This window comes from Coregonus clupeaformis, chromosome 14 (assembly GCF_020615455.1).
Source record: "Coregonus clupeaformis isolate EN_2021a chromosome 14, ASM2061545v1, whole genome shotgun sequence".
NCBI lineage: Eukaryota > Metazoa > Chordata > Actinopteri > Salmoniformes > Salmonidae > Coregonus > Coregonus clupeaformis.
The window spans coordinates 42,496,794-42,524,120 of NC_059205.1; the positions used below are offsets into that span (position 1 = coordinate 42,496,794).

At 43.8% G+C, this 27,327-nt stretch overlaps 1 protein-coding gene across 2 annotated transcripts in view; it reads right to left on the reverse strand.

The window, feature by feature from the left end:
* Window positions 1-27,327, reverse strand: part of LOC121580870 (cyclin-Y-like) — a 34,832-nt gene that overhangs the window by 1,524 nt on the left and 5,981 nt on the right. The window contains exons 2-10 of one of the 2 annotated variants that reach the window (XM_041895988.1): window positions 4,518-4,592; window positions 3,860-3,880; window positions 3,117-3,151; window positions 2,826-2,920; window positions 2,687-2,722; window positions 2,506-2,563; window positions 2,216-2,335; window positions 844-1,010; window positions 336-498 (exon numbers count right to left, since the gene is read on the reverse strand). In XM_041895988.1, coding sequence (XP_041751922.1) covers window positions 336-498; window positions 844-1,010; window positions 2,216-2,335; window positions 2,506-2,563; window positions 2,687-2,722; window positions 2,826-2,920; window positions 3,117-3,151; window positions 3,860-3,880; window positions 4,518-4,592 — 770 coding nt within the window. The remainder of the gene's footprint in view (window positions 1-335; window positions 499-843; window positions 1,011-2,215; window positions 2,336-2,505; window positions 2,564-2,686; window positions 2,723-2,825; window positions 2,921-3,116; window positions 3,152-3,859; window positions 3,881-4,517; window positions 4,593-27,327) is intronic. The other variant, XM_041895989.1, reaches the window with a different exon arrangement.

Here is a 27,327-nt window from a genome sequence, read left to right on the forward strand (position 1 = left end):
GATGAATCGATAAACAAACTCAGATTAATCGCTTGAATTGAATTGTTACTGGCCTTCAGGCATAGACTAAAAGATGTAGAAGATGTAGTTAAAGTGTTAAACCAATACTATTCAGAGGACCAGCTGCCATCAACACATGTATCAAATGTATTTATACAGCCATTTTCAGATCAGCAGTTGACACAAAGTGCCTACCCTGTATTGCAAAGCCTCTGCTTTCTCTTTCGGTCTTGGCCGGGCTACTATAAAATCACTTTGTGACAGCTGTTTATGTAAAAAGGGCTTTCTAAATAAATGTGGTTATTGATAAACAGCTGGATTGAGTGGTGGCTCACCTCTAGTCTCTGGGCTTTGTCCCGGCTCAGAGGCTCCAGAGGGAAGCTCAGGTTGTTGGTCTCTGACAGTGAGCGCAGGTCAAAGTAATACTTGGCATAAACACTTGACGGAACGTTGATGTTGAACTGCAGAAGCTCCAGAAACTGACGCTCCAGCTCGTTCCTGTTGAGAAAAAAGTGAGTATATATGTTTTTCACAACAATTGATGGCACTCATTCAGAGACAGCTCACTGTCCTAGAGATCGACACCAACATATTAGGGGCACATATCCAAAACATCAGTGTAAAAACAAATTGTTGAATGTACTGTACTGTACATAAATGTACATGGTTTTGATTTCAAAATGTGGTCCAGTGTCAGACCTACAGTAAGTCCGTAAAGCTTTAAGTCTGAGCATTCCAGAAAAACTGTGTACTCTCTAATGTGAGCAGCAAAACAGGTCAGCTAAAATTAGCTGGCAGAAGAGTCCCTGTTGAAAATAACATCCTGATTTATTTTCTTCTTACATGTCCTCCACGGTGATGTCTTTGAGGATCTGGCAGTAGTCTACGTTCCAAACAGCCTGGTCATCCCAAACCTTAGAGGCCAGCAGAATGGCTCCCAGTACGATACGCTTCCAGTTCTCTGGGCCAATGTCTATCTCTGCATACGTCAGCAGCCTCTCAACGTACACCTGAAAAACACACTGGGAAAGTTAATACTAAAGTCATGAGGTAATTGAGGCAACTACCTTTGTGATATTGTCTGCATCCCAAATAACACCTTATTCCCTAAATAGTATGTTCATCTCCTGATAATGCGTGGCACACACAGACCCATATTGCAAATCTGACCTGTATCTAAAGCTTGATTCATACAGTGACCTCCCGTGAACTCCCTCTTAACCCACTCTTTCCATCCCTCACCCCTACTCCCACACAGCCTCCCATCCCTCCTCCCTCCCTCACTCCCACTCCCCCTCACCCCCTCCCTCACCCCTACTCCCACACAGCCCCCCTCAGCCCCCCATCCCTCCTCCTTCCCTCCCCCCTGCTCCCCCTCAGCCCCCAGGGCCCTCTCAGGATGACCTCCCGAGAGAAGACAAGGATGTGTGTAAATTGAAGACAAGGCCACAACGTTGGTGCATCGAAATGTCACTTGGTGCGTGGAAAATGTGTTTCTGTGATGCTGACGTTAGCCCTGCTCTGGCTGCAGACCGTCTGTGTGTTCCTCTGGCAGTAGAGTAGTAGCCCAAAGGTCTCTTACGTTCATGCAGTAGAGGACTCAGTGGCTAACTGGCTTTGGCCCCTGGCTGTTGGCCTAGTTCTTCTCCACTGCTGCTCCCGTTAATGAATATCACAGGCTCTGAAACTGGCTGCCAGCCGCCCACAGACAGAGGCTAGTTAGGAGGCTTCTTCTGACAGATTTGGCCTGCGTCCCAATTCCCTATATAAGCCTATGGACCCTGGTCAAAAGAAGTGCACTAAATAGGGAAAAGGGTGCCATTTGGGACGCACTCACAGGCTAGTTAGGCAGCCTCTGACAGACTGACTCACATGGTGATCAGCCTGAGACAGGAACACTCCAAGCCCGTGTCTGACTGAGGATAGACAGACAGACAGCAACAAACAGGACACTAGTTGATCAAACATAAAAGGCTGTGGCTAAAGGGGATAGAATAACTTGGTGGAGAGGAGTGCTGTCTGCCATGTCTGAGAAGGTGTACGACAAGCTAAGAATTAACTTTTCTAAAAAGATATAGGTCTACTTTATGACACCTCTGACTAAACAAGTTTCCCATTGGTAAGCTACCTGGTCAAAAGTAGTGCACTATGTAGGGTTTGGGTTCGGGTGCCATTTGGGACATAAACAATGGAGTCAACCAGCCCCCTCCTTTACCAGTGTAACAATGGCACATTCTGCAGTGAGCTGAGCAGCACTGAACAGCGTCCGGACGAAGCGGTAGATCTGTTTCTGCTCGGGGTCGTGTTTGTCATAGTCAGACGGCACTTCAGATTTCTGAGGGAGTAGAAGAAGGCTTTATGAACATGGTCACTGTATAAAACTAAATCTATAGATTCATACAAAAAGGCATACACGCACACACACAAACACACACACAAACACACACACAAACACACACATCGTGGGTCAATATGAACACAGGAACTGATTGCTTTGGCTGTTACCGAGAGAGGGTGAAGCTTCTCGTCAAAAATGTCTTGCCGCATTCCTCCATCTGTGTCCCTGAAACAGGCCATTCAGGAAAGGTCAAATGTCAAAGGTCAAATGTTTTACTGGACTGTTACACTAGCCAACCAAACTCTCCATTCAAGGCATTGCTTGCTCAAAGTGATAGGGTATTCTTACCTGTTCTTTATATGGTAATATATTGCAAGAGATACACTGTCAAGAAAGAAGGGTAGTTGTTGAAGCATTTGTCATAACCAGTACTTTTTGTCTGTCCCATAGGTAAACTCATGTAAACGTAACTGGGACAAACACTCACCATTTAATGGTGAATTTAAGATTGGGCTGACTGACTGTGTTGTCATCCAGGAAGATGGTGGAACAGGAGCTGTGTTTTCTTCTAGTTGATCCATGCTACAATAATGAAATAGAATTACAAATACACATCTCTATATTGCTGCAATTGTAAAGGGAAAGGAAAGGGGGATCCCTAGTCAGTTCTACAACTGAATGCATTCAACTGAAATGTGTAGAGGGCATGTCGTTATAAGGAATATAAGGAAATAATATATTAGCCTGAATTTATATTTAATACGTATTTAATACTCACATAATTCATGAAGAGGCTCTTTCTTTTTTCACGCACTAAACAGAGATAAAACATAGAAAGATTGAGAAGGGCTTTAATCCTTGGTTATCAGCATTGTCCTAGAGCAGCGGTATTCAAAGTCACGACCGAACTGCAGTGGGGTCGCCAAAATTATTTTACTTTTTTTTAAGAGTACAGAATATTTTGTGGGACAAGATACATTTAGAAAAATAAAATGTTATTGAGTACATTTATTGGTTGATAAGAGATGAAAATTTTATGAGTTGAAGATTATTTGTTCATGTAAATATCGAAATGTACAGATTTTAAGGTTTTGCCATTAGATTTGGGATGGGGTGGGTTTGTGAGAAATTTGTGTGAAGAAAATGGGGTCCCCAGAAATTCTGGCAAACAAAATGGGGTCCCCGCTGAAAAAGTTTGAATACCACTGTCCTAGAGATTGTGTAAGCAATAGAAAAAAGCACAATGGTAGATGAGAGTTTCAGCAAGACATTCTGCACTGAAACAGAAAGGCTTCTATGGACCCTACATGCGTTATTTGCAACATACTGTACAGTGAGAAGCGTATCAAAGTGTGCACAAAGAGGACAAAGTGGTTAATATCACACGATCAGAGATTATTCATTATGGCTAGGGCTGGTTACTGGTTATGAACAGAGAATATTAGAGGCAGACATTACTCCACAGCTAGGGGGAAGCAGAAGCACTCTGTCTGAGTCTTACTGTGTATATACAATACTCACCATTTTTGCTTGACAACTCCACTGAAAAACAACCAAAAGCTATCTACTTAATTTACCTGTTCAACTCAAACACACAACTATCACTGGCTCTCACTTTAATACAATAGTATGTATCAAATGTAGCTTCTATCCTGGACAATTGTGTCAATTAACCTAAAAACACACCGTGTGATAGGATGAGAATCCCCCGAGGCTGCAGGTATTGATAGTACTTCTAGGGAAACACCCCTGGGCAAGGCATACATTACCACACAGAGCTGATCTGTCTGTGTTCCCTGGAAGCGGTCTTGTGATCTGGGAATATCATACTTTATAACATAATCCAGAGGTTATACTGTATTGCCAGTATCCATGAGTTTTCCCTGATAAACCTGGGCGTTTTCTTGGTCAGGTCACATGGTCAGGAAAAAACCCTGTAGATGTCCCCAATGGCACCCTGTTCCCTATATAGTGCACTATTTTTGACCAGGGTCCATAGGGCTCTGGTCAAAAGTAGTGCACTATGTAGGGAATAGAGTGCCATTTGGGAGGCAGACCTGGTTTTAGCTAAAGGCCTGAACATGGAGTACAAGGCCTATTGGTATGTCCATATTAAATGAACCCGTTGAGTGATGTCAAAGATTCATTATTTTGGATTGATTGATTGAGAGCCACTCACCATCCGTCTGAGATTTGCTGAGGAATATTGTGCTGGCCCGAGGATGGTCAGAAGGGTTGTACTCCATGTTCAGCTCTGTGAAAACAAAAACAATAAATCACTCTGTCAGTTACTGAACATGACATCCTATTTCCTTCATTCTCTTTAGGGCCCTGGTACAGGGAATAGGGTGTCATTTGAGACGCAGCTTAAATATTAACCCGTCAGATCAGAAGTGTGGAGTTCCTCAAGTTATAACACAAATGTCTTGCAAGAGAGAGAAAAACACCCTCTTGTTGAATATGAAAACATTTCATTGTAGACAAACACATGCAACTTACAACTGAGCGCCAAAATGTAGGGGTGAGATGACACATCATTTCAAAGGTTACATTTATACCCTATGTTTCTCTCTCGTCCATGCATTGGCCTCGTTGTTAACTACACATCCACAATAGTTTCTGGAAGTGTGCTGGAAAGGACAATGTGAAAAGAAAATATCCAAGCCAGCACAGTATAGTTTGGATGGACTCCATAGAAAGACAGGGGAAGCAGAGGACACACACTAGTGTTGAGGAGGATAAATTGGCTCTTACCCGCCGATGGTGATTAATAATAATAATAATATAATTAAAACACTAATGAAAAGCTTTCCTGGAAAACACAGGGGACACAGTCACACAGGCTGTAGGAAATGAAAGAGTGAGCAGCCTTAACAGTGAAGCACTACAGGTTGCGTCCAAAATGGCATCCTATTCCCTACATAGTGCACTACTTTTGACCAGAGCCCTATGTGTTGTTTTTGGTACCTCTCTCCCCTCTAGTACTCATTTATAAATTGATGTTTGTTTCTCTTCACTCTCACAGAGACATTGAAGCATTATTCATGCTTTGTGATTCAGAGCATATCTACATCACGGCCTGGGTATATGAGCTACGGATGGGCGTGCATGTCTCACATCAAACAGATAGTTACACTCATATGCTATACATATGCTATAGTATGGTAAATTACCCTGATTGAGAAAAAGGTACTGAAGGATACTAATTTAAGCCATTATAGCTACCATTCGCTTGGACTGTGCATCATAAAGAAAGAAAGAAGTCTCCATGATAATATCTGCAATGTGTCAAAATATACATTTGATACCATTGAACACTACTCTAGCCCTCACTGAGTCACTTTTCCAGAGGCAACAACACCTCAACAGCACCTCAGCTGAACCAGGAAATGGGGGTTTCATGCTCAAACAACTGGACTAGAGGTGCTACCTTACATAATAGAATATAATAAACTCAAAGCACAAAGCTAAGCCAACTTCATACTCAAGAGTGAGATAAGTCCCTCGAAGATAGCCTTGTACTGAAATGGAGTACCTTGAAAAGCATTTTTTGGGTAAATTCTGAATAAAAAATGCCAGGAATGCAGGGGCCTACTGTGTCCCAAACAGCACCCTATTCCCTGTATAGTGTACTACTGGGCCCTGGTTAAAAGTAGTGCACTATTTTTTAAATTTTAGTCATTTAGCAGACACTCTTATCCAGAGCGACTTACAGTTAGTGAGTGCATACATTTTATTTTTTCATACTTCTTCAAAACGTTTCATAAATGTTTTCATACTGGCCCCCCTAAAGGGAATAGGGTGCCATTTGGTATGCACCCAGCCCTACTGTATCCCTTCCCCTGGCAGGCAGACCCAGACCCATCCAGTAGATTATAGAACAATGTACCACAGAACTGGACAATCACCCATTCATCTCAATGACAAGCTCCAAAGGAGTTGCTATGAGGGGTGTTAAAAGGAAAAACATGTTCTCTGCCTTGTGTCATTTATTCATCATTTTTTCTTATCATCATGTTCGAATACGGCAAAGGGCTACTGTGATGGATGCAGAGACCTGGGGGTGCTGCTACTGCTGCTGCTGATGATGATGAAGAAGAGGTCTGAGGTGTTAGTCAGCAGCAGCGGGATATGACCTGGCGGCAACCCAGACAGAGAGTATGCTAGACTGGCTGTAGGCCAACTGACCCGGAGGGGTGTGCCAGAGTTGAGAGAGGGCCTTTTGGTTATCATTTTTGTTAGCTCGCTGAGACAAAGCCTAGGCAGTTCAAGGAGCTAACACAAATCTTCAGGTCTCAGGCTTCATTCCCTGTTATTGTGGGTGAGAAGCAATAGCACATTACAATACTTTTGGCTGGAAACCACCTGGGGGAACTCTAAATGGACTGACAGTGTGGATTAGTCTTGGATAAAACATGGCCATTCCGTCGATTTAGCACACCTATGCAACAGAAACCCAGGTTGTGTCTGAAATGGCATCCTATTCACTACTTTTGACCAGGGCCAATAGGGCTTAGGTCAAAAGTAGTGCACTAAATAGGGAATAGGGTCCCATTTCGGCCACAGACCCATAGTACTACACTGAGGGAGGTTTCAACACATTCAGAAATTAGGACCAGGAGGTATACAAAGGAAGAGGTCACTTGAACACAATTAGCGAAAGGGGGTCAGGCATTCCTCTGACAGAAACAAATACCCTGCAGTTCTACACCATGGACAAGGTACCAACAGAAGTATATTTTCTGTAGCGCAAAACGGTTTTTAAAGTACACAATACAGTAAATCCATTTACCTAGATACTGTACTGATTCTATACGTAATCAATCAATGTCAATAAAAGCTTGTTCACACCTAATTTTCCCCTATAAAATAAGCTGCTCTCATAGTGGTCTGCATCCCAAATGGCACCCTATTCCTTAGTGCACTACTTTTGACCAGAGCCCTAGGTGCCATTTGGGACACATAGCAGTGTAGATGAATTGGCGTCATCCCTGACAGCATGCAGACAGGAAGGATATGAGAGCTCAGCCTTTTAAACCATGCCTGTATGGATGCCCTCCCACTCACTACTACAGAGCACCACCACAGAGTAGAGGCCAGATCCGGGACCCGAGCGGGTCCGGATCCAGAATTCTAAATAATGTCACGGGTCTGGGTCGGATCTGATCTGATTGTCACGGGTATGTGTAATTTTAACTGACTTGTCCGGAAGGGCCAGAGACCAAAGAGACTGCTGCAGTATATAGAGAGAGACATTTTATAATTTATGCTGCTGCTCTTGCTTTTCACCAGAGTGGAGCGTGTAGCTTGTAGTTGGCCAATCATCAGTCATCAAAGCAGGAATAGGCTACTGTCATAGAGCCTCGCTCGGTGTGTGGCAAAAATTTGGAGATATTTAATCAATGGAAGATGGAATTTAAATGATGCAATTAACAGTTAAAGTAGAAGGATTGGCTTCAACGATTAAGAGCCAACAGGTAGGCTGCTCCTTAATATTCTGAATGAAGTTGTTATTTGCAACTGTAGGATTAGAAAGCGCATGCACTGCCGCCTCAGTTAGCCTAGCTAGCTAACGTTAGCTAGCTTAACTAGCTTCTCCCGGTTTGATGCAGTCCAAGAAAGGTACTACGTAAATCGTATTTGATGATAAATAACCAAGCTATGGCAGCTATTAGTCTACTATAGCGTGAGTCCGCTTGGTTGGTTGCGGTCTCTCGCTCCCTCCTCCCCGTGTCACTCGCACACAGTACGGCCCCTCCCTGCCTGCTAGAGCGGCACCTCTCTTCCTCCTCTCGCGGGTCTCTATACAGTGAGGGAAAAAAGTATTTGATCCCCTGCTGATTTTGTACGTTTGCCCACTGACAAAGAAATTATCAGTCTATAATTTTAATGGTAGGTTTATTTGAACAATGAGAGACAGAATAACAACAAATAAATCCAGAAAACGCATGTCAAAAATGTTATAAATTGATTTGCATTTTAATGAGGGAAATAAGTATTTGACCCCCTCTCAATCAGAAAGATTTCTGGCTCCCAGGTGTCTTTTATACAGGTAACGAGCCTAGATTAGGAGCACACTCTTAAAGGGAGTGCTCCTAATCTCAGTTTGTTACCTGTATAAAAGACACCTGTCCACAGAAGCAATCAATCAATCAAATTCCAAACTCTCCACCATGGCCAAGACCAAAGAGCTCTCCAAGGATGTCAGGGACAAGATTGTAGACCTACACAAGGCTGGAATGGGCTACAAGACCATCGCCAAGCAGTATGGTGAGAAGGTGACAACAGTTGGTGCGATTATTCGCAAATGGAAGAAACACAAAATAACTGTCAATCTCCCTCGGCCTGGGGCTCCATGCAAGATCTCACCTCGTGGAGTTGCAATGATCATGAGAATGGTGAGGAATCAGCCCAGAACTACACGGGAGGATCTTGTCAATGATCTCAAGGCAGCTGGGACCATAGTCACCAAGAAAACAATTGGTAACACACTACGCCGTGAAGGACTGAAATCCTGCAGCGCCCGCAAGATCCCCCTGCTCAAGAAAGCACATATACAGGGCCGTCTGACGTTTTCCAATGAACATCTGAATGATTCAGAGGAGAACTGGGTGAAAGTGTTGTGGTCAGATGAGACCAAAATCAAGCTCTTTGGCATCAACTCAACTCGCCGTGTTTGGAGGAGGAGGAATGCTGCCTATGACCCCAAGAACACCATCCCCACCGTCAAACATGGAGGTGGAAACATTATGCTTTGGGGGTGTTTTTCTGCTAAGGGGACAGGACAACTTCACCGCATCAAAGGGACGATGGACGGTGCCATGTAAATCTTCGGTGAGAACCTCCTTCCCTCAGCCAGGGCATTGAAAATGGGTCGTGGATGGGTATTCCAGCATGACAATGACCCAAAACACACGGCCAAGGCAACAAAGGAGTGGCTCAAGAAGAAGCACATTAAGGTCCTGGAGTGGCCTAGCCAGTCTCCAGACCTTAATCCCATAGGAAATCTGTGGAGGGAGCTGAAGGTTCGAGTTGCCAAACGTCAGCCTCGAAACCTTAATGACTTGGAGAAGATCTGCAAAGAGGAGGGGAACAAAATCCCTCCTGAGATGTGTGCAAACCTGGTGGCCAAGTACAAGAAACGTCTGACCTCTGTGATTGCCAACAAGGGTTTTGCCACCAAGTACTAAGTCATGTTTTGCAGAGGGGTCAAATACTTATTTCCCTCATTAAAATGCAAATCAATTTATAACATTTTTGACATGCGTTTTTCTGGATTTCTTTGTTGTTATTCTGTCTCTCACTGTTCAAATAAACCTACCATTAAAATTATAGACTGATCATGTCTTTGTCAGTGGGCAAACGTACAAAATCAGCAGGGGATCAAATACTTTTTTCCCTCACTGTATTTAAAAAATGTATTTATGCATATCGGGTCCGGGTGGGAAAGCCCCAGGTCCATTTCGGAACGGGGTCCAACTTTTTGGACCCGTGAAGACCTCTACCACAGAGCACTACCATAGAGAGGGGAGCAGAAGCCTATGCTTTCAGAGTATGCAGCCACACCCATCCCTGGGCTCCATGAGAGAGAGTCACCTGAGACATATGCTCAACACCACTGACAACTGAACTGACAGCGAGATAATCAGCTTCATAGGTCTACATCTTTCCCTCTGTCTCAATCTGACACTGTCCTTCCTTTCTGAGTCTGAGTATGATTCTGTTGTCAGACAGCAGGATGTCAAGCAGTAGGATCTAATGCAGCTGAGACACCATCTGTGGCCAGCCTGCTCCTTCTACAGCAAGGAACAAAAAAAATAAAAAATAGACAAGATCTTTCAACCATGGCGAGGTAAATACCTGTCTATTTAGGCAAAATAGCACTGATTAATGCTTTAGTCATATCACAGTTTACTTATTTACTTATGTCGCAGCCTACTCCAGACGACTCGTTTTTCAAATTAAACTGAACAAAAATATAAACGCAACAATTTCAAAGATTTTATAGAGTTACAGTTCATATGAGGAAATTAGTCAATTGAAATACATTCATTAGGCCCTCATATATGGATTTCACATGACTGGGAATAAAGATATGTATCTGTTGGTAACATATACCTTAAAAAAAAAATGGGCCTCAGGATCTCGTTGTGGTATTTTGGTGCATTCAAATTGCCAATTGATAAAATGCAATTGTGTTCGTTGTCCGTAGCTTATGCCTGCCTATTCCATAACCCCACCATGGGGCACTCTGTTCACAATGTTGACATCAGCAAACTGCTCGCCCACACAACGCCATACACATGGTCTGCGGTTGTGAGGCCGGTTGGACGTACTGACAAATTCTCTAAAACGACGTTGGAGGTAGCTTATGGTAGAGAAATGAACATTCAATTCTCTGCCAACAGCTCTGGTGGACATTCCTGCAGTCAGCATGCCAATTACACACTCCCTCAAAACTTGAGACATCTGTGGTATTGTGTTGTGTGACAAAACTACACATTTTACATTTACATTTTAGTCATTTAGCAGACGCTCTTATCCAGAGCGACTTACAGTTAGTGAGTGCATACATTTTTCATACTGGCCCCCCTTGGGAAACGAACCCACAACCCTGGCGTTGCAAGCGCCATGCTCTACCAACTGAGCTACAGGGGACCAGTCCCCAGCACAAGGTGCACCTGTGTAATGATCATGCTGTTTAATCAGCTTCTTGATATGCCACACCTGTCAGGTGGATGGATTATCTTGGCAAAGGAGAAATGCTAACAGGGATGTAAACAAATTTGTGCACAAAATTGTAGAGAAATAAGCTTTTTGTGTGTATGGAACATTTCTGGGATCTTTTATTTCAGCTCATGAAACATGGGACCAACACTTTACATGTTGCATTTACATTTTTGTTCAGTGTATATGAGCAAAAAAATATTAATCTTTATTTGGAATGGTAAGCCAGACAAAATTAAACTAGCTTATTTATATAATGAATATGAGTTTGGGGGATACAATTATTAAATATTAAAGCATTAAACCTCTCACTAAAAGCTTCAGTCATACTAAAGTTATACTTAAACCCAGGGGTGCAACTTTTACTGGGGACGGGGGGGACATGACCCCCCCCACACACACATTCTGTGTAGGCTGTTTTCTGGTTTCAGCCGGCTGAATTTAGGACCGCACAGACACCACAGAGCTTGCAGACAGGCTGTGTGAAGGCAAAGCTTCTGAAAGGCTGGCGTATAGGACCATCACGGGAGAGATTAACAGAGGCAGCTGCTGTCTGTGTTGCGCTTTTTCTCCGAGTTTTAAAAGCAAGCAGAGCAGAAAATGGCTACTCTTTAGTTGACTGATCTAGCTGGCAAGGTAACTGCTGTTTGACAGAATAAAAAATATATATTCCCAGTGCTGAGCTAGTAGTGTAACTGACATGTTACATTAGCTAATGTTTCATCCCCTCTCGACTGAAGCGACTAGTAGCTACCACAGCCAGTTCAGCTCTAGCTAGCCTCTAGCTATCTGTCAGGTAGCAGTATCTAACAGCTGTTGTGTGTATGGAAATGTTTTGTAGCCTTTGTTTTGTCCCGTTTCAACAGAAGTAAATTGTATGATGTACCAATGTACCATTAGCTAGCAGAGCTAGCCAAAAGTTGGCTAATGTTAGCTAGCTAGCTAGCTCACTAACTTTAGCTATTATTTTTGCCTCTATCACACTAGACCTGAATCAAACAATGAAACCAGCGACCAAATTATTAAAGACTGATATTCTGACGTGCAAGTTCAATGCAAGTTTTTATTAGTCAGTATGGCAATGTAACGTTATTGATCTGCAGTTTCCCTAACTAATTCCCTACTTTTCACACTGACACGGTATAAACAGCTCTACAGGCTTCACTGTCATGGTGCACAGTCAGTACACAACACTATGCTCATCATGTCTTAGCATGATCAGATGGTGACAGGTGTCCCTGCAGGGTCAGACAGCCAGGGGAGACCAGTCTACAGCTGAATTGTGCAGTATATTATAACAACCAATGAATGGATACAAAGTTGATGTGTAGGATACAGTCTGGGATCTGGGAATAATGATAATTTCAATTGTTGAACCATTGATTATCATGGATAATATACATTTACATTTACATTTTAGTCATTTAGCAGACGCTCTCATCCAGAGCGACTTACAGTTAGTGAGTGCATACATTTTTTTTTGTATTTTGTATTTTTTTCATACTGGCCCCCCGTGGGAATCAAACCCACAACCCTGCCGTTGCAAACGCCATGCTCTACCAACTGAGCTACATCCCTGCCGGCCATTCCCTCCCCTACCCTGGACGACGCTGGGCCAATTGTGCGCCGCCCCATGGGTTTCCCGGTCGCGGCCGGCTACGACAGAGCCTGGATTCGAACCAGGATATCTAGTGGCACAGCTAGCACTGCGATGCAGTGCCTTAGACCACTGCGCCACTTGGGAGATATATAATGTATACATGTACACCAATGTAATTCTTTGTCATGCCTCATCTGAGCAGGATCAGATGGAGACATGGGGTCTCATCGGGGTCAGGCAGCCAGGGAAGACCAGTCTGTGACGGAGCTGAGGTGAATTTCTGGAGACAACACTATTTTCTCTGTGCAGCAAACACTGGACAAGCAAAAAGCTACAAAGATTGAAAATATTTTAAGGCAGTCTGACAAACCTCTAAAGTTGATTTCCAAACTGTATCAAGGGTTGATAAAGGATTTTCCCGATGACACAAAACATGTCAAACAAAAATATGAGGAAGACCTGGGAGACGCTATTGATGATGTTGAATGGATACAGATATGTTAGAATGCCCAGTCATGTTCATATAATCTCAGACATAAATTACTGCAGTTTAAGACCATACATAGAATGTACTATATGCCAGTGAAACTGAATATCATGCACACAGAAATGTAATTATTCTTACTGGAGGCGAGGAGGCGATGGGGTGAGGTTGTGTTCCTCTAAGCGGGGAGGTAAGCTTGGCTTCTTCTTTATATGTGTTGAGTAAAGCTTAAACCATGCCTTTAGATTGTAGGTACAGTGGGGAGAACAAGTATTTGATACACTGCTGATTTGGCAGGTTTTCCTACTTACAAAGCATGTAGAAGTCTGTAAGTTTTATCATAGGTACACTTCAACTGTGAGAGACGGAATCTAAAACAAAAATCCAGAAAATCACATTGTATGATTTTTAAGTAATGAATTAGCATTTTATTGCATGACATAAGTATTTGATCACCTACCAACCAGTAAGAATTCCGTCTCTCACAGACCTGTTAGTTTTTCTTTAAGAAGCCCTCCTGTTCTCCACTCATTACCTGTATTAACTGCACCTGTTTGAACTCGTTACCTGTGTAAAAGACACCTGTCCACACATTCAATCAAACAGACTCCAACCTCTCCACAATGGCCACGACCAGAGAGCTGTGTAAGGACATCAGGGATAAAATTGTAGACCTGCACAAGGCTGGGATGGGCTACAGGACAATAGGCAAGCAGCTTGGAGAGAAGGCAACAAATGTTGGCGCAATTATTAGAAAATGGAAGAAGTTCAAGATGACGGTCAATCACCCTCGGTCTGGGGCTCCATGCAAGATCTCACCTCGTGGGGCATCAATGATCATGAGGAAGGTGAGGGATCAGCCCAGAACTACACGGCAGGACCTGGTCAATGACCTGAAGAGAGCTGGGACCACAGTCTCAAAGAAAACCATTAGTAACACACTACGCCGTCATGGATTAAAATCCTGCAGCGCACGCAAGGTCCCCCCTGCTCAAGCCAGTGCATGTCCAGGCCCGTCTGAAGTTTGCCAATGACCATCTGGATGATCCAGAGGAGGAATGGGAGAAGGTCATGTGGTCTGATGAGACAAAAATAGAGCTTTTGGTCTAAACTCCACTCGCCGTGTTTGGAGGAAGAAGAAGGATGAGTACAACCCCAAGAACACCATCCCAACCGTGAAGCATGGAGGTGGAAACATCATTCTTTGGGGATGCTTTTCTGCAAAGGGGACAGGACGACTGCACCGTATTGAGGGGAGGATGGATGGGGCCATGTATCGCGAGATCTTGGCCAACAACCTCCTTCCCTCAGTAAGAGCATTGAAGATGGGTCGTGGCTGGGTCTTCCAGCATGACAACGACCCCGAAACACACAGCCAGGGCAACTAAGGAGTGGCTCCGTAAGAAGCATCTCAAGGTCCTGGAGTGGCCTAGCCAGTCTCCAGACCTGAACCCAATAGAAAATCTTTGGAGGGAGCTGAAAGTCCGTATTGCCCAGCGACAGCCCCGAAACCTGAAGGATCTGGAGAAGGTCTATATGGAGGAGTGGGCCAAAATCCCTGCTGCAGTGTGTGCAAACCTGGTCAAGACCTACAGGAAACGTATGATCTCTGTAATTGCAAACAAAGGTTTCTGTACCAAATATTAAGTTCTGCTTTTCTGATGTATCAAATACTTATGTCATGCAATAAAATGCAAATTAATTACTTAAAAATCATACAATGTGATTTTCTGGAATTTTGTTTTAGATTCCGTCTCTCACGGTTGAAGTGTACCTATGATAAAAATTATAGACCTCTACATGCTTTGTAAGTAGGAAAACCTGCAAAATCAGCAGTGTATCAAATACTTGTTCTTCCCACTGTAGGTATTGTAGGTAGTTTATCCAGGTAGTTATTGTAGGTAAGTATTGTAGTGTATTCGGCTGAGACTGGTGAAGCACGAGGCTAGCTAGCTAACCCACTACCTGGACCAATAAAGCTAGCTAGCTAGCGGGTAGCTACTGGTAATTTGGTAACTGTTAGCAACTGTGGATATTTTCCAATGTTATTTCACGCTTAAGAGTACCTGTAATTATTGTAGGTAGGTATTGTAGGTATTGTAGATAGTTTATCTAGGTAGTTATTGTAGGTAGTTATAGCCAACTTTACTTTACAGTCAACACCGCAGCCACTGCTAGCTAGCCAACCTTACCAGCTAGCAGTACTGTAGCAACCAAATACATTACAACGGAACTATTTGATTTGATTAGTGTAATGTTAGCCAGATACATTCGTTCGCAGCGACACCGTTTTCCATACTAAGTCAACACCACAGCCACTGCTAGCTGGCCAACTCTACCTGCTAGCAGTACTGTAGCAACTAAATACATTTCAACGGAACGATTTGATTAGTGTAAAGTTAGCTAGCTACATAGTTGTCTTGGTATCAAAGACAAAGGTCTAGTATAGAGAAACTATCGAGGTTAGCTAGCCAGCTACATTTTCAAACAGTTACCACCGCAGCCACTGCTAGCTAGCCAACATTACCAGCTAGCAGTACTGTATCATTTTAGTCAATGAGAATTTTGCAACGTAAGCTTCACTTTCTGAACATTCGAGATGTGTAATCCACTTGTGTAGCTAGCATGACTGACTTTGTGCTAGCTAGCCAATGTTTAATTACTTCTGCGTTATGAAAGGAACTAGACACGGACATGAATGATCCATTGGTAGTTTGTTGTAACCAAGTATTGGTGCTAAACCGTGAGTTATTGGATGCTAGCATGCTAGTTAGCTATGGCGTCATAGGAAACGGTGCCCTGGGCGGTTTTCACAGAAGAATACTGTACCAAGTTAGCTAGCTGAATAAACTAAGTTAGTCTATTCCTGGAAACATTGAACTACTGTAGATTACAACAATTATAATTTCTAAAGTGGAAGTTGGAAGATTTGTATTTGAGTGTTTCAGTGAAAGGTTAGTGAGGGAGGCCTCGCTTCCCCAGATGTTTAGTTAATTTCATTACGATCTCCTTTGCATTAGTGTAGCCTTTTCTGTAGCCTGTCAACTATGTGTCTGTCTATCCCTGTTCTCTCCTCTCCGCACAGGCCATACAAACGCCTCACACCGCGTGGCTGCTGCCTCTCTAACCTGGTGGTCCCTGCACGCACGACCCACGTGGAGTTCCAGGTCTCCGGCAGCCTCAGGAACTGCCGTTCTGCGGCCAACAAGGCAGAGTTCATCTCAGCCTATGCTACCCTCCAGTCCCTCGACTTCTTGGCGCTGACGGAAACATGGATTACCACAGAAAACACTGCTACTCCTACTGCTCTCTCCTCATCTGACCATGTGTTCTCGCATACCCCGAGAGCATCTGGTCAGCGGGGCGGTGGCACAGGAATCCTCATCTCTCCCAAGTGGACATTCTCTCTTTCTCCCCTGACCCATCTGTCTATATCCTTATTTGAATTCCATGCTGTCACAGTCCTAGCCCATTCAAGCTTAACATCCTTATCATTTATCGCCCTCCAGGTTCCCTTGGAGAGTTCATCAATGAGCTTGACGCCTTGATAAGTTCCTTTCCTGAGGATGGCTCACCCCTCACAGTTATGGGTAACTTTAACCTCCCTACGTCTACCTTTGACTCATTTCTCTCTGCCTCCTTCTTTCCACTCCTCTCCTCTTTTGACCTCACCCTCTCACCGTCTCCCCCTACTCACAAGGCAGGCAATACGCTTGACCTCATCTTTACTAGATGCTGTTCTTCTACTAATCTCACTGCAACTCCCCTCCAAGTCTCCGACCACTACTTTGTATCCTTTTCTCTCTCGCTCTCCTCCAACACTACTCACTCTGCCCCTACTCAGATGGTAATGTGCCGTCGCGACCTTCGCTCTCTCTCTCCCGCTACTCTCTCCTCTTCCATCCTATCATCTCTTCCCTCTGCTCAATCCTTCTCCCTCCAATCTCCTGATTCTGCCTCCTCAACCCTCCTCTCCTCCCTTTCTGCATCTTTTGACTCTATGTCCCTTATCCTCCCGGCCGGCTCGGTCCTCCCCTCCTGCTCCGTGGCTTGACGACTCATTGCGAGCTCACAGAACAGGGCTCCGGGCAGCCGAGCGGAAATTGAGGAAAACTAGACTCCCTGCCGACCTTTACAATATATATATATATATATATATATATATATATATATATTGTAAAGTGGTTGTCCCACTGGCTATCATAAGGTGAATGCACCAATTTGTAAGTGAACTATCAGATGGATAAGTGAACCATAGATAAGAGTGTCTGCTAAATGTCGAAAATGTAAATGTAAGTGTAAAACACAAAGGGGGACATATTTGCATATGTTATGGTCTTGTGAAGGCTGGCTGAATTCTGGCAAAGAGTATGTCCTTTTATCTCAGCATGTCTACAGATTTTCCCTTCTCCCTGTTTTTGTTTGCTTGGAAATGTTGATACTGTTATCAGAAGAAACTGTGTAACCTAGCATTTATAGTGGCTAAGAAATGCATTGCCATTAATTGGAAGGTTAGTTATCCTCCCACAATGGATGGAAGAAATGTGAAATTATGTATCACTAGATTAGATTTATTACAAAGATTAAGGGTATACTGTCCAACTTTCATAAGGTCTGGTTGCCTTACAGTGCATTCGGAAAGTATTCAGACCCCTTGACCTTTTCCACATTTTGTTACCTTCAGCCGTATTCTAAAATTGATTACATTGTTTTTTTTCCCCCCTCATCAATCTACACACAATACCCCATAATGACAAAGCAAAAACAGATTTGTAGAAACTGAAATATACATTTACATAAGTATTCAGACCCTTTACTCAGTACTTTGTTGAAGCACCTTTAGCAGTGATTACAGCCTTGAGTCTTCTGTATGACACTACAAGCTTGGCACAGCTGTATTTGGGGAGTTTCTCCCATTCTTCTCTGCAGATCCTCTCAAGCTCTGTCAGGTTGGAGGGGGAGCGTCGCAATGTTCCAACATCTAGTGGAAAGCCTTCCCAGAAGAGTGGAGGCTGTTACAGCAGCAAAGGGGGGACCAACCCCATATTAATGCCCATGATATTGGAATGAGATGTTCGACGAGCAGGTGTCAACATACTTTTGGTCATGTAGTGTATATCCATGGTTGTGTCCCAAAATACACCCTATTCCTTATAGTGTACTACTTTGACCAGGGCCCATAGAACTCTGGTCAAAAGCATTGCACTATATAGGGAATAGGGTGCTATTTGGGACATACCCACAGGCCGTAGAAGGGATTGGAATCGCTCTGGTGCCAGGTAGAGTGTAGAACTCTGTAGAACAGCAGAGAACATGATATTCAGGGCCTGGATTCCTGTATGCATGCCTGTGAGTGAGTGAGTGAGTGTTCAATGTAAGGACCAGTTGTGAAGAGTTTTTTTGGCAAAGACTGAGATGTGCAATACGTTTATTCATTACATGGCGAACCACTAAAAGCTTAATTACATTTTTTTTTTTGTGTGATTTATATGGTAAAACATAAATAGTAGGTCATTGAGAAAATGCATTAGACTGTAGAAAAGTAGTGTGAATGTCAGGAATAGTAATGTTTATGGCCCAGGCATTAGTAGAGTATCTGAAAGTAGCTAAACTCCCGGACAGAGATTAAGCCTAGTTCTGGACTAAGAAAAACCTTCAATGGAGAATCTGTGTCTGGTAAATCAGACCTGAGAGTGTTGACAATTAGTCCATGTTATTACTCAAAACAAGTATTATGACACATAAAAAATGGGTTGGATTGAATAGTATGGTTCAACTGGTTTCAGTAATATGTTCTCTTCATGAGATAGAGAGGTGGCTTGAAAGGAAGGTGCTTTAAGTCAGTCATTTACCCTGTGTTTTCTTTGACGTTCCATGCATTCATAAAACACATGTACAGTGACCACAAGCTTACTGTACAGCTTACTGTAAACATGGTGTGTTTAGGTACATTTGTCACCTTGGTTAAAGGTTAAAGGTGACACAGATACAGTATATTGTAGAACATGTATGTATGTATTTGGGACTGGTGGTGAACTGCAGCACACTTATCGGGAGTCGACTGTGGAACACTAATGGAATTCACAGCCAGCACTGCTGCTAAACTTTAACAAAGATTTAGAGGCACCCTATTCCCTATATAGTGCGCTACTTTTGACTAGAGACCTTTTGACCAATGCCCATAGGGCTCTGGTCAAAAATTGTGCACTAAAAGCTCAGACTTTTCTGTTTCTATCTCCATGGACCGGCACAGGTGTCTCATTGGGTCATGGCCTCAGTGGACCTGCTGTGACTTGGGGTCATGACCTGGCAACTGGTACTTTTCAATCATTTACATAACATTGGCGCACTGTGAACATGGGTTAACACCTTTCTATAATTAACACATCACAAAATCAACTGTCTTGATGATGCAGAGGTTGTTGATTCTGCTCTTTGCAAAATAGTTTACTCCTCCCCAAGTATTTAGTGTCACACTCCTGAGGGAAACAAAATAACACTAGAGCTAACATTAACATAAACACTGGTGACACACTGGTGCTGGGTAAGTCTCAGGTGGAAAATCACTAAATATTATGTAGGGAATAGGGTGCCATTTGGGCAGCAGCCTGTGTAAGAGGGCTATCGGCTAGCCGCCTGTAGCGTAGGCCTGTTGTTCTCTGATAGGCTTTATGAATTAACAATGGGACTGTTAAACAGTGCTGTGAACTTGAGAGAGAGAGAGATAACAGAGACTGGGGCTACTACAACACGGGCCACATATCACAGTCACATGTTTGTTTGGAAACACTGGAGGCCTGCGGGTGACTGGTGACTGGGGCAGGCAGGAGGGTGGGAGGGGACTGGGAAGGGTCACAGTAGAACACTTATTATTCACCAGCTCTCTTGTCTGTTGACATATGGAAATTGCCATTTTTATGTTGTTTCGTACAGTTAGACTTAACAACAGGGATTGAATAGATTTAATGATTCACTACAGCAATAAATCAAATAAAGCAGTGCAAATAGTCCGGGTAGCCATTTGATTAGCTGTTCAACAGTCTTATGGCTTGGGGGTAGAAGCTGTTAAGAAGCCTTTTGGACCTAGACTTGGCACTCCGGTACCGCTTGCCGTGCGGTAGCAGAAAGAACAGTCTATGACTAGGGTGGCTGGAGTCTTTTTAGGGCCTTCCTCTGACACCGCCTGGTATAGAGGTCCTGGATGGCAGGAACCTTGGCTCCAGTGATGTACTGGGCCGTACGCATTACCCTACTGTAGTGCCTTGCGGTCGGAGGCCGAGCAGTTGCCATACCAGGCGGTGATGCAACCAGTCAGGATGCTGTTGATGGTGCAGCTGTATAACTTTTTGAGGATCTGAGGACCCATGCCAAATCTTTTCAGTCTCCTGAGGGGGAATAGGCTTTGTCGTGCCCTCTTCACGACTGTCTTGGTGTGTTTGGACCATGATAGTTTGTTGGTGATGTGGACACCAAGGAACTTGAAGCTCTCAACCTGTTCCACTACAGCCCCGTCGATGAGAATGGGGGCGTGCTCAGTCCTCTTTTTTCCCCCTGTTGTCCACAATTATCTCCTTTGTCTTGATCACGTTGAGGGAGAGGTTGTTATCCTGGCACCACACGGCCAGGTCTCTGACGACCTCCCTATAGGCTGTCTCATCGTTGTCGGTGATCAGGCCTACCACTATTGTGTCGTCGGCAAACTTAATGATGGTGTTGGAGTCGTGCCTGACCATGCAGTCATGGGTGAACTGGGAGTACAGGAGGGGACTGAGCACGCACCCCTGAGGTGCCCCTGTGTTGAGGATCAGCGTGGCAGATGTGTTGTTACCTACCCATAAGACCTGGGGGCGGCCCGTCAGGAAGCCCAGGATCCAGTGCAGAGGGAGGTGTTTAGTCCCAGGGTCCTTGGCTTAGTGATGAGCTTTGAGGGCACTATGGTGTTGAACGCTGAGCTGTAGTCAATGAATAGCATTCTCACGTAGGTGTTCCTCTTGTCCAGGTGGGAAAGGGCAGTGTGGAGTGCAATAGAGATTGCATCATCTGTGGATCTGTTGGGGCGGTATGCAAATTGGAGTGGGTCTAGGGTTTCTGGGATAATGGTGTTGATGTGAGCCATGACCAGCCTTTCAAAGCACTTCATGGCTACAGACGTGAGTGCTACGGGTCGGTAGTCATTTAGGCAGGTTATCTTAGTGTCCTTGGGTACAGGGACTATTGTGGTCTGCTTGAAACATGTTGGTATTACAGACTCGGTCAGGGACATGTTGAAAATGTCAGTGAAGACACTTGCCAGTTGGTCAGCGCATGCTCGGAGTACACGTCCTGGTATTCCATCTGGCCCTGCGGCCTTGTGAATGTTGACCTGCTTAAAAGTCTTACTCACATCGGCTACGGAGAGCGTGATCACATAGTCATCCGGAACAGCTGATGCTCTCATGCATGCTTCAGTGTTGCTTGCCTCGAAGCGAACATAGAAGTGATTTAGCTCGTCTGGTAGGCTTGTGTCACTGGGCAGCTCGCGTCTGTGCTTCCCTTTGTAGTCTGTAATAGTTTTCAAGCCCTGACACATACGACGAGCGTCAGAGCCGGTGTAGTACGATTCAATCTTAGTCATGTATTGACTCTTTGCCTGTTTAATGGTTTGTCAGAGGGCATAGCGGGATTTCTTATAAGCGTCCGGGTTAGAGTCCCGCTCCTTGAAAGCGGCAGCTCTACCCTTTAGCTCAGTGCGGATGTTGCCTGTAATCCATGGCTTCTGGTTGGGGTATGTATGTACAGTCACTGTGGGGACGACGTCATCGATGCACTTATTGATGAAGCCAGTGACTGATGTGGTGTACTCCTCAATGTTATCGGAAGAATCCCGGAACATATTCCAGTCTGTGCTAGCAAAACAGTCCTGTAACTTAGCATCTGCATCATCTGACCACTTTTTAATTAACCGAGTCACTGGTGCTTCCTGCTTTAGTTTTTGCTTATAAGCAGGAATCAGGAGGATAGAGTTATGGTCAGATTTGCCAAATGGAGGGCGAGGGAGAGCTTTGTACGCGTCTCTGTGTGTGGAGTAAAGGTGGTCTAGAGTTTTTTTCCTCTGGTTGCACATTTAACATGCTGGTAGAAATTAGGTAGAACGGATTTAAGTTTCATTAAAGTCCCCGCTGCCTGTGGATGAGCGTTTTCCTGTTTACTTATGGCCTTATACAGCTCATTGGGTGCAATCTTAGTGCCAGCATCGGTTTGTGGTGGTAAATAGACAGCTACGAAAAATATAGATGAAAACTCTCTTGGTAAATAGTGTGGTCTACAGCTTATCATGAGATACTCTACCTCCGGCGAGCAAAACCTTGAGACTTCCTTAGTATTAGATTTTATGCACCAGCTGTTGTTTACAAATATACACAGACCGCCACCCCTTGTCTTACCGGAGTCAGCCGTTCTATCCTGCCGATGATTTGGTCCAAGGCCAAAACAATACATTTTTCAGTGTGAGAATATTGGCATGAAGATAATGGGAGATTGATAGAGCAGTCTATAAAAAAAGAGGCAGCTGTATAATGCTTGTAAAGCTATAACTTTTCCATATGATTTGCAACAGGTCTTAAGTGTGAGGCAACACTAGAAAATCCCTCAAGAAATAACAACAACAACACTTGTTTCCGCTGCCCTCGGTCTCCGTGGCACTTGATACTGAACTGTCCCCTTTAAATCACATTACAAGGGGACTCCTAAGCATCTAGTACGGTGATATCAGTTAGTTGACCAGATGGCTACTGCCTGCCATTCTTTTGTGTGGCTCTCACTACGCTAAAAGGCTTCTCCTAATATTACTGACAGTTAGTTGCTGTAACTACTTTGCACATAAATGCATCTTCGTGTCAACTGAACAGAATAACACTTCCTTGACTGCTGAACAATTAATCAAATGGCCACCCGGACTACTAACATTGACCCCCCCCCTTCGTTTTTACACTGCTGCTACTCGCTGTTTATTTTCTATGCATAGTCACTTTACCCTTACCTACATGTACAAATTAACTGGACTAACCTGTACCCCCACACATTGACTCGGTACCGGTACCCCCTGTATATAGCCTCGTTATTGTTATTTTATTGTGTTACTTTTTTACTTTAGTTTATTTAGTAAATATTTTCTTAACTCTATTTCTTAAACTGCATTGTTGGTTAAGGGCTTGTAAGTAAGCATTTCACGGTAAGGTCTACACCTGTTGTATTCGGCGCATGTGACAAATAACATTTTATTTTATATTATAAACAACTAACCCAAAGCAAAACATGCAAATGTCAGAAAAGAGAGAAATAACAAAAACAGCTACTAGTCCCAAACTACTGTCTGTATCATCCATCCTGTCACTTAGCAAACACCGTCTGTGTCCAAAATAGCACCCTCTCCCTTATATAGTGCACTACCTTTGACCAAGGCCATAGGACTATGGTCAAAAGTAGTGCACTATATAGGGAGTAGGGCGCCATTTTGGACGCAGACCCATCATCAGGCCATTGTCAAATCTCCCTAATACTGTTTCAACAGACAAACCATTGTTGGGCTACAAAAGTTGAATGTAAGAGTGTGGTGGATGGTGGTGGGTCCAGTATAGACGAAACCCTGAACTGCGGCGCTGTCTAGGAGAGAAAGGGTGTGTGTCCCAAATGGCACCCTATTCCCTAATAGTGTATTACATTTGACCATAGCCCTATGGGTGAGACAAGTAGCGCTGACAGGGCCAGACTGAGGCCAAAGCACCATCAGTCTGTCTGCTATGAGGGGAGCCCACGGCTTCATGGACAGGGAGACACACACACACTTCAGAAAATGGCAGAGGGGATAGGGAACAGCAGTGTGTGTGCCAGTAAAGGCAAAGCCTGAACAGCAATACATTCTAACTGAAAATATAGCCAGTGTGAATAAGATCCAACACATCAATCCTCATGTATTCTTTTGTTATGCTCTAAAGACCACTTCCACTAGAGTGCCTGTGTATGTCCAGGTAAATTAAACGTTCTGCACTACAGCCTCCTATGCCACTGAGTGAACATTGTGAAGTATTACAACAGGCCTTTTAATTCCTTCATTACCTGAGAATGACCTGGGTCTACGTCCCAAATGGCACCCAATTCCCTACATAGTGCACTACTTTTGACGAGGATATGGGCTCTGGTCAAAAGTAGTGCACTATATAGGGAATAGGGTGCCATTTGGGATACAATCCTGGCTCAGCCCAGGGGACCTGGGGTATATTCTCCTTCATGAGAGAGGCCCAATCAATAGGCTGGCTGGCCGATCAATCTCTCAACTGGGAACATCTTCATTAAGACAATCATCCAATCATCTCTCAGATCATTATTGGCTCATCTTGAAGAGGAGGAATCAATGAAATATCCTCATTAGAGAGAAGGATCAATCAGGGAAATGTTGGGACTCAGGAGACTATGTAATGTGGAATCAGGCTGTACTTTTGTACATTACCTCAGTACAGTACTATGGATGTATGTGAACAGATATGTAACTAATTGCTTCAGTCTTCCCCTGAGAAGACTATTTCTCTGGGACTAAGGAATCTTAGAATCTTACTTAACATCACACAGGGATGTCAACTCAGATTTGTATAATAGCATTATTTGTCTAATGGCAAGAGAAAATCAGATTGCCAGTAAATGATTTCCTCTGAGCACATTATTTAAGGCCAATGAGACCAATGCTTCTAAAGGGGTTATTCATGTGATGAGATGCTCACTGATGGGAGTAAATTACTCTCTCTTTACTGGTCAATAAATCAATCAACCACCTCTCGAACTCCTGCCAAGGCTTAATCTGCTAGAAATGATGATTTAGTAGCAAAGGGGAAGACAAAACAGTAACCAGTAAGTGGGAATTTTACTTCTCTCCTTCCTGCAAACTTTGGCCATTTATCTTTGGACAGACATCCTCAATGGTTTAAAGCTCACTAATTCCAGTTATAGAGATGATTGGTTTGTGATTACAGACAATATTTAGTGTAAAAGTTCTTACAAAAGCTTTTTCCTCCCTTCAAAACCAGCAGTTTTAATAGAGGGGTTATTAAAAGGAAATAGGCCTGCTTCTGAGCGTCTCTACATTTGCATAATTTCAGACGAGGCTGGTGTCGGCAGACACAGAGAAGTAGGAAGGAGCAGGGGAGGAATAAGGAGCGAGTGATGAAAGAGGAGAAGAAAGATAAATTAGGAGAAATGGAGTTCAAAGTGGTGGAAAATGTATGAAAGGGAAAGAACAGTGAGATTGATAGAGTAGGAGAAACATGGGATGGGTAGACTGTACCATAACAGCTAACTTGTATATCTCAACAGACCTGAAGCACACAGAGCTTGTGATGTGGTCTGAAACAAGGTAGACACATTACATGACATTTGCTTCAAGGCATGAACAGTGAGCACCGTCTTATACAGTGGGGAGAACAAGTATTTGATACACTGCCGATTTTGCAGGTTTTCCTACTTACAAAGCATGTAGAGGTCTGTAATTTTTATCATAGGTACACTTCAACTGTGAGAGACGGAATCTAAAACAAAAATCCAGAAAATCACATTGTATGATTTTTAAGTAATTAATTTGCATTTTATTGCATGACATAAGTATTTGATACATCAGAAAAGCAGAACTTAATATTTGGTACAGAAACCTTTGTTTGCAATTACAGAGATCATACGTTTCCTGTAGGTCTTGACCAGGTTTGCACACACTGCAGCAGGGATTTTGGGCCACTCCTCCATACAGACCTTCTCCAGATCCTTCAGGTTTCGGGGCAATATGGACTTTCAGCTCCCTCCAAAGATTTTCTATTGGGTTCAGGTCTGGAGACTGGCTAGGCCACTCCAGGACCTTGAGATGCTTCTTACGGAGCCACTCCTTAGTTGCCCTGGCTGTGTGTTTCGGGTCGTTGTCATGCTGGAAGACCCAGCCACGACCCATCTTCAATGCTCTTACTGAGGGAAGGAGGTTGTTGGCCAAGATCTCGCGATACATGGCCCCATCCATCCTCCCCTCAATATGGTGCAGTCGTTCCTGTCCCCTTTGCAGAAAAGCATCCCCAAAGAATGATGTTTCCACCTCCATGCATCACGGTTGGGATGGTGTTCTTGGGGTTGTACTCATCCTTCTTCTTCCTCCAAACACGGCGAGTGGAGTTTAGACCAAAAAGCTCTATTTTTGTCTCATCAGACCACATGACCTTCTCCCATTCCTCCTCTGGATCATCCAGATGGTCATTGGCAAACTTCAGACGGGCCTGGACATGCGCTGGCTTGAGCAGGGGGACCTTGCGTGCGCTGCAGGATATTAATCCATGACGGCGTAGTGTGTTACTAATGGTTTTCTTTGAGACTGTCGTCCCAGCTCTCTTCAGGTCATTGACCAGGTCCTGCCGTGTAGTTCTGGGCTGATCCCTCACCTTCCTCATGATCATTGATGCCCCACGAGGTGAGATCTTGCATGGAGCCCCAGACCGAGGGTGATTGACCGTCATCTTGAACTTCTTCCATTTTCTAATAATTGCGCCAACAGTTCTCACCAAGCTGCTTGCCTATTGTCCTGTAGCCCATCCCAGCCTTGTGCAGGTCTACAATTTTATCCCTGATGTCCTTACACAGCTCTCTGGTCTTGGCCATTGTGGAGAGGTTGGAGTCTGTTTGATTGAGTGTGTGGACAAGTGTCTTTTATACAGGTAACGAGTTCAAACAGGTAATGAGTGGAGAACAGGAGGGCTTCTTAAAGAAAAACTAACAGGTCTGTGAGAGCCGGAATTCTTAGTAGGTGATCAAATACTTATGTCATGCAATAAAATGCAAATTAATTACTTAAAAATCATACAATGTGATTTTCTGGATTTTTGTTTTAGATTCCGTCTCTCACAGTTGAAGTGTACCTATGATAAAAAAAATTACAGACCTCTACATGCTTTGTAAGTAGGAAAACCTGCAAAATCGGCAGTGTATCAAATACTTGTTCTCCCCACTGTATCTGATAATAAACCGGTCTATTTGAGATATATAGGCAGTGATAAATGTAAATTGGTGAGCCAAAAGAGAGCATACAGACAGTTGAGGAAAGGGTTGCTAGTTCTAACCAATGCTGCATCTTACTTCCTGTTGACTACTGCATGTACAATGCACACGCTAGTCACATGG